General features: G+C 37.3%; 2 protein-coding genes across 2 annotated transcripts; both read left to right on the plus strand.

Moving 5' to 3' along the window:
• Positions 1 to 1,502: 1,502 nt before the first annotated feature.
• On the plus strand, positions 1,503 to 3,065 carry LOC103962264 (receptor-like protein 7). Its single transcript, XM_048566808.1, has one exon. It carries the CDS (start codon positions 1,503 to 1,505, stop codon positions 3,063 to 3,065), a length of 1,563 nt encoding a protein of 520 aa, XP_048422765.1.
• On the plus strand, positions 2,096 to 4,691 carry LOC125469447 (receptor like protein 26-like). The gene has a single exon (XM_048566787.1). The coding sequence runs from the start codon at positions 3,139 to 3,141 to the stop codon at positions 4,378 to 4,380; it is 1,242 nt and encodes a 413-aa protein (XP_048422744.1). The 5' UTR covers positions 2,096 to 3,138; the 3' UTR covers positions 4,381 to 4,691.
• The last annotated feature ends 3,988 nt before the right edge of the window (positions 4,692 to 8,679 follow it).

An 8,679-nucleotide genomic window follows, 5' to 3' on the forward strand; every position in this document is an offset into this window, starting at 1 on the left:
TAACAATTTTTATTTTTATTTTTTAATTTTGTACTCTAATACAAATTACACATATTTTAATGAAGATTTCAAGCATGAAGGTCCAACACATTTAGAAGTACCCAAATACAAAGTTGATAAGTCTTGCAATTGGGCATACAAATATGATAAAACCTTACAAGAGCATAAACCCTTACAGAAGGAACTCATGAGATAAACTATATGTGTGTATGGAAAAATTAATTAATTAATAATTTTCTTTTATAGTGCTGCTCATTTGTCTAGCTTCTAATTTTATGCCATCTCAAAAGTCGAAGACTTGACTTTAAAAATTGACTCACGAATCAATTAGTCAAGAGCATCTTTTACGCATGTAGAAGATACGATGCACTTGTCCCCGTTACGTCCGTCTCTATGGGGTTACTTGATATCTCCATCATTCGCATGCCAGTCTATAGCAATGCCGACAGTAATTAAGGGGTGTGATATCCACATATTTTTTTTTACTTTTTACACATCTTTTATTAATTTATGTCTGTTGACCTTCTTCAATTCATCCGATTTGACGGTTGAAAACTAAAAATATGTGCAAGAATTAAAAAAAAATATGTGAACATCACACCCCATAATTAAATGTTATTCGAAAAAAGAACAAGGAAGAATAAATCTAACAAACAACATTTTTCAACAATAAATTGTGAGTGGGTTCAAGGAAATGACACGTGCTGTCTTTTGAGTACCACTCAGTCATTCTGCATAAATATGTGTGTGTGTGTGTGTATATATATATTAACAATCAATATTATCTACACTAAGAGATGGAGGTAAACTAATCCTCACAATGAGCTAGTAATAATGTAGTTTAAATTTGCCTTTAACAAAAATCAAACCTAAAATCTCTCACTTATAAGTGAAGAGGAATATCATTAGACCGTAGTACTATGTTCTGCATATATTATTCTTTTAAATACTACTGTTTCACATGATCATAAGATTAGTTCCCTAGTATTCTGTTTCATGTTTGTCAAGAATTGCATCTTTATAAATACACCATGTAACTTGGCTGGAGTTAAGTTTGGTACGATGCACTCTTTTTGCCTTTCGTAGCCATCTTGGCAAAGTTTGTGATTGGTTTGTATTTCTTTTAGAGTGTGATATCCACACATCCCAAATTACTTCTTACATACCCCTTATTAATTTATGTCCATTAATCTTCTTTAATTTATCTAATATAATGGCAGAAAATTAAAAAGGTATGTGAGAAGTAAAATGGGATGTGTGAACATCACACCCCTTTCTTTTTCTCATCAAGTCGACTTGTTTCTTGAATCGTGCTGCTGATTTTTCTCATCAATTAGTCAAGGCATCATATCAACTTACACCCGTCTCTATCACTTTTCAGAAATTATATTGTGGAAGAATTTTCTACTGAACAATGCCAGTCTATAAATCTTTTGTACATCACTCTGCACTTCCATCATACACAGCTAAGAGTGCAAAAAAAAATTCAAAAGATTGTTGTTATGGGGTTACTTGATATCTCCATCATTCGCATGGTTTCAAAACTAGTACTAGTTTTGTTGCTGTTTCATCATGTGGTAATTGCTAACTCTTCCTACTCTTCGCAGAAGCAGTATCCATCTTGCCCTAATGAGGAGAAGTCCGCCCTGCTGCAATTCAAAGACAGCTTTACTATTGACAAGTCTGCTTCTAGATCTATCGATGCTTATCCAAAGGTTTCATCATGGAAACCAGCTGAAGGAAGAAATAGCACCTGCTGCTCATGGGAAGGTGTCAAGTGTGATGAGAAGACGGGTCATGTGATTGGCCTAGATCTTAGTAGCAGCTGTCTCCACGGCTCTATCAACAGCAATAGCAGCCTCTTCCGCCTTGTTCATCTTCAAAGGTTAAACCTCTCTGACAATAACTTCAATTACTCTCAAATTCCTACTAGCATTAGGAATTTTCCGAGCCTCACTCATCTTGACCTCTCTACCTCTGTCTTTTCTGGTCAAGTCCCTTCTAAACTTTCACTGTTATCCAAGTTGACATACCTTAATCTAGCTCTCAATCTCGATAGATTGTCAGAAGATAAGGATCATCAGTCGTCAGAAGAGGAGAATTATCCCTTGTTGAAACTTGAAGCATCAGATCTTGGAAGCCTAGTGCAAAACTTAACTAGTCTCGAAGTACTTTCCCTCAGTTTCGTAAATGTATCTTCGGCAATTCCTCATTCCATGGCTAATTTATCATCTTTGACAACCCTCAACCTCAGGGACTGTCACCTGTTTGGTGAATTTCCAGTGAGAATTTTCCAACTGCCAAACCTAGAATCTCTTAGTGTGAGATACAACCAAGAATTGACTGGATATTTTCCTGAATTTAATCAAAGCAGTCCTCTCATCTTACTGAAAGTCGGCTTTACTGGCTTTTTTGGAACAATACCCTCTTCAATTCAAAACCTTCATTCACTGCAAAGCTTCGATGTGGCTCAATGCAATTTTTCGGAAGGGTTGGTTCCATCTTTTCTTGGGAATCTTAGGCAGCTCACTTATCTAGACATTTCAGCCAATAAATTTGGAGGTCTAATTCCTGATTCCTTGGCAAACCTTACCCAACTGGCTACTTTTAGGATTAGTACAAGTTTTTTAACTGGTCCAATCCCATCTTGGCTAGGCAACTTTAGCAAACTAGAGTACCTAGATTTTGCTTTTAATAGATTAAATGGTTCAGTTCCAGTGTCATTTTCAAATCTCACAAACCTTCAGATCCTGTATCTACATTCGAATACTCTGACTGGTGCAGTAGAGTTTCAAATGTTTCAAAATCTACAATCTCTTTACCAACTAGAATTAAGCTGGAACGGTTTAGAACTTGTCACTGAATCCAGAATTTTGAATTCAACGGTTAAACAGTTCACCGTTCTTGGATTGAATGATTGCAACATAGGAGAGTTTCCATCCTTCTTACAATATCAGAAGGGGTTGACATGTTTGGAACTTGCTGGAAACAAAATCCGAGGCCAAGTACCAAAATGGATGTGGAATACAAGCTTAGAAAACTTTGCTATTTTTAGACATTTCTAATAACTTCATTTCAGACCAACCTCCACTTGTCCTTCCTTGGGTGAAACTGTTAGGTTTAAGGTTTTCGTCCAACATGTTTCATGGATCACTACCGATACCTCCACCAACCATGCTAGAATATGCAGCTGCAGACAACAACTTTACTGGAGAAATCTCACCGTTGCTTTGCAATATGAAAAATCTTCTGTCCCTTGACTTGTCGAAAAATAATTTGGGTGGCATGCTTCCTCAGTGTCTCGGAAACTTTAGTGATCATCTGATTCTTCTACTTCTCGGAAACAACTGTTTTCACGGAATTATTCCTCAGACATACAACAAAGGAAGCAGTTTGAGAATGATTGATGTGAGTCATAACAAGTTGCAGGGGCAGTTGCCGAGGTCATTGGCCAATTGTGTGATGCTTCAGTATCTTGTTTTGTCAAACAATCGTTTCAATGATGTTTTTCCCATTTGGTTGGGGACTCTTCTAGAGTTAAAACTTTTGGCAATGCGCCATAATGGATTTTACGGTGTGATTGGGAAATCTAGAAAGAATGTCAATTTCCCCAAGTTACGCATTCTTGATTTGGCTTACAATGATTTTACTGGTGCGGTTCCATCTATGTTTCCAGATATTACTGTAAACAAGTCAGCATATATGTACACACGCATAGGTTATGATAATGGATTCCCGGTTTGGAATAGTGTTGATTACCAACTCACAATAGCAACAAAAGGTTTGGAGCAATACTACCCAAAGATCCGAGAAGAATTTGCATCCTTTGATATCTCAAGCAACAAATTTGAAGGGAAAATTCCACAATTCATTGGGAATCTTAAGGAGCTTCGCTCGCTGAATCTATCCCACAACATTCTCACTGGTTCTATCCCATCATCCCTTGGAAACTTGATGAAGCTTGAATCATTGGACCTTTCACAAAACAAGCTCTCAGGACAGATCCCCCAACAACTGAGTCGACTTACTTTGCTCGCCAATTTCAATGTGTCTCACAACAGTCTCACAGGTCCTATACCACAAGGAACCCAACTTACTTCCTTGAATGCCACTTCATACGAGGGAAACCCAGGGTTGTGTGGAGATCCATTGCCAAAGAAATGTGGAAATCCTAAGGCCCCTGAACTTCCACCTTCAACCGTTGACGAAGGTGATTCTAGCTTAGAAGGCATATTTGAATTTGATTGGAAAATTGTTTTGGCTGGATGTGGAAGTGGGTTGGTAGTGGGAGTAGTTCTTGCAGATGTTGTGATCACAAGGAGGCCCGACTTTTTTCTTAAGATTGTTGGAATGATCAGGCAAATGATAAGGAAAATTTAGAGTACTAGTGGGGGAAGTAGAAATTCAGTTTGTTGTCGTTTGTTTTCTCTGTTGTGGTCTCTTTCCTTCACTTTCTATATGTTTAGTTATAAGTTTGTATCAGGTTATGTAAGTGTGTATCCCTCCTATTTTCTTATACTTTCGGTTTCTTTTCTTTCTTCTTTCTTTAATTTGAGGGGTAAAATTTATGTCCTCCTGATTAGATGTAACTTCTTTTTTTTATATTTTCTCTCGTACGGTCGATGTTTCTTTGAAAAAAAAAAAAAAAAAAAAAAAAGAAGGTGGAATGTATTGGTGCTTTTTAGCTTTTAGTTGATTGTGTTGTTCAAGTTCAAAACTCTGGCCTATATATCATATTGTTTTTAAGTTATATCAGTTTGCTTGCACCATCGAGTTTCTTTAACAATTAAATGGAGATAGAAAGTAATGTAAATAAAGACAGTAGAGTGCTGCACGTTTTCATGGATTTGGATTTTCTGAAATTAGAATGAAAGTAGCTATGTTCATTTGGAAGGATTCTTATTCATTTGATTAATTGGAGACAATCTTTTTAATCAAATGAAATCGAAACTTTCCTATGCCTTAGTAACTAAGAATACTTGTACAACAGTTACATATTTAAGGGTAATACATTCTGTTCCAAAATTCTAAAACCAGAGCTACAAAATTTGTACAACATTTTGTTCCAATCATCGGAGGGAATGAATGAGAATCGTGGATTACAAGGGAATTGGTTTTGTAGGAACAACTTGTAAATTGAATACATCAGTTGTGCAATAGGCAACAAATGCAAAAGGCCTGGTGGACTTGAAGCGCAGAAAAGAAAACATCAATGTCGTTAGCCCTAAAACTTGCGTTATATCATTGATGAAATAATAATGTTATCATTAATATAAATATCTTCCTTATAAATTCTCCTCAATAGTTTCCATGCTTATTGTGACTTAATTTTTCGTTTGTCGTGCAAGGATAATACACTTTTTATTCTTGCAGAAAACATTTTTATATGAAGGATATTATAACTTTGTAAGAGTACTTTTATGTACCATTTTTCAAAATTGTTGACATATTTTAACAAGACAATTAATGGGGAAAAAACAAGTCATTGGTACACGTGAAGAGGTGAAAGCGAAAGTCCCACATTGGAGAATAACAAAACCTTTCATATTATTGACATATTTTAACAAGAAAATAAATGGGAAATAACAAAACCTTTTTGTGTGATGAATTCATATTTACAAATAGAGAAACAAGACTGCCAAAGCAGAAATGACAGATAAGGTTGATGCGATTCTAAACTATTGGGCTTCTATTAGATCAATTAGACCAGTTATTGTTGGTATTAGCTATTAAGCCCATTATATATGTGATATCATTAGGCCCATTTATATTTCAAAAACTAATTATCTTTGAATGTATTTAAACCTCTTTTACGATATAAAGGGACTATGAATGAAGATATGAATTTCCTTTGATTTCCTTTTTCATTTCCTGCATTTACTTTCTTGCAATTTCCCTTTTGCCATGTCTGATCCTATCAATTGGTACTAGAGCCACAGATCCACCGTGGATCTGTGGTTTGCCTTCATCGATCCCACACTTCCGGCACCGTGAAGAAGTGTGATGGATAAGTCCAGTGGTCTGGTGTTCTATTGGAATCCAAAAACCAATGTTTCTCAGTATGAACATCCAAATCCGGCTTTGCCTCCACCACCTCATCCTCCTCCCGATCACTACCAGATTCCATATGAGTATAAGCCCACATTTCCCTACTCCAGTTGTAACTATCGACCGCCAGATTACCCAGCCTCGTATGTGCCTGAGCTTCCCGTAGCTCCTTCATATACCAGTCCTATTTTCCTTCCGCACCCCCACCACCTTCCGTTGTGTATTCGGACTCCATAGACGTCCCTCAAATCCCTCTTTTGTTGCAATTTTGCATCTCAACCAAAGCTGCGCAATTTGGATACCTTGACTATTCTACTTGAATTTCAGCTTGTATGGGATCTGGGGCATGCATTTTGCAAATTAAGCTGTACAGCTTTTGCATTAGTTTTCTCATTCCGTTCCAAGTGGATGAGGTTAGACCATGATGAGTTTGAGGAATTTGTACTGTCCGGAAAACAAGGGTTTACATTCAGTTCTGAAATATCCCCTGTTGAGTGCTAATGCATATGTGCTACCAGTATCATTGACAAGTTTTGGGTTACCTATTTTCGTAGCTTCAAAATTTGTCAAGGAAAGATATTCTTGTTATTTTCAGAAGTTTCCTTCTATGCCTTTTTCTCTAGCACTGGGTACAGAGCCATTGGATGCTCTTTTCACTATAAATTCGAACCCATTCCAACTGGAGACATTTGAGAACATGTTGCTAACTTGGGTAACACAACCTACTGCTCGATTTTTACGAGATGGCATGCATTACCATGGTGTGCTGAACAAGGCATTTCTAGAGGCTTCACAGAGGCTTTTGCAAGTTATAGAGGTTATTTCTAAGTACATGAGTTCATTGGTAGCTTCCTATCTTGCTTATGCAAATCAAATCCATGTGGTTCTTGCCTTCTATATTGACAGCATTGGTATAATAATTGATTTTGGCAAGCATTTTGATGGTGATGAGCATGTATCATGGTGCCACTTCAATGTTAAATACAATGTCGACCTCATGGCAGCCTTGTTTACGGCTCATACGACTTATATTCGTTTAATGGAGAGGTACTTTCCAGATCCTACGACCTCATTGCCTCCTGCTCAGGTTCTACCTCCAGTATTTATGCTTGTTCTTTGTTTGGTTTCACACTTTCATATGCTTGAATCAGATCATATCTATTTGGGGAAGAGCAATCAGTTTCCTGCTACCGATATTAATTGCATGCATAATTGGTTGAATGGGAATGTCTTGCATGTTGCCACATGGGTTGGGGAAGCTATAGTGTTCTTATCACTACACATATCGAATGAAGTTTTGCGCAGTAATTTTGTTCTAGGTGATCCTTTTCATCACCATGGTATATGGAGAGTTACCTTGGGAAATGTGAGAGCAGCACTAGATTCTGCAATTTGGTTTTCTGTGTACAAGGGATTTACTATAATTGGTTGGAATCATTTCACTGCTCTAGTTCGTGTGAACATGATCCATATTCTTTATGGGGAAGGAATACAACCATCACTTTCACGAAGTGTTCGGGGTTCAAACAAGACAGAGTGGAAGAGAAATCATTACCTAATTCGCTTTTTCACCTACATATTCCAGAGTAATGAGTCCCCTGTAATATGGTTCTTCAAGAGTGAGATGTCACTTTCAGCTGGGATTAGACCCGTTTGCTCCATAGTGTACCAGATGACAAACATATTTGGTTATGTGCCAAACTGTTTCCATTATTGGAAGTGTCTAGCACTCTTTTTGCAGCATAGGATGATAAATTATGGAATGTTCTGTGCCGATTCACTGCTCTACTTAAGTGATTATCAAGCCATCCAATCATCCATGGAATTTCGCAACGGGGGTGAGATCTCTTCGAATTCTTTTGGTGTATTGCTGAACAACAATTGGCCTTTACTCATTAATCTTGAGGTATTCAATGGCTTTGCGACAAGTTATTTTCCATACTATTTTTGGGCCTCCAACCTATTTCCAGAGCATGATGCAGAGGCTTTCGAATATGATGAAGAAACCTGGATTTTGCTTGACCATTCACCGGAGATGCTGTTTGCTATGAAATGGGTGTTATTGGTACATACCCTATTTCTTGCCATCTTTAATTCAATCTATCTACCACACGAGTTGGTGGTTGGTGATGCAACAAGGCTGATTGTTCTCGTGTTCAGTGTTGTGAAGATCAGTGTGCTTCAACCATTTTATTCCATCTCAAAGTAATTGGCAAGACTGCCTGATTTCATTTTGGCAGGATCTGAGATACTGATTTTTGTTTTTTGGGTGAACACACCGAAGATGTTTTGGAAGAACATGGTTCGTGATTTAAAGCCCATACAAAAGCTAATACTGAATATGAGTATGGTACACCGTTTGAGAAATTGACTGGCCTCTTTCCAGGCTGCTGCATGCTTCTTTTTCGGTTTGAGAGGCTTGAGGACAAGCCTCATCTTAAGGGGGTAGGATTGATGCGACTTTAACCTATGGGCTTCTATTAGATCAATTAGACCAGATGTTGTTGTTATTAGCTATTAGGCCCATTACATATGTGATATCATTAGGCCTATTTATATCTCAAACCCTAACTATCTTTGGGTGTATTTAAACCCCTTTTATGATGAAAAGAGACTATGAATGAAAATATG

The sequence above is a fragment of a genome, unplaced genomic scaffold, assembly GCF_019419815.1.
Source record: "Pyrus x bretschneideri cultivar Hongxiangsu unplaced genomic scaffold, Pyrus_bretschneideri_v1 Contig43, whole genome shotgun sequence".
Classification (NCBI taxonomy): Eukaryota; Viridiplantae; Streptophyta; class Magnoliopsida; order Rosales; family Rosaceae; genus Pyrus; species Pyrus x bretschneideri.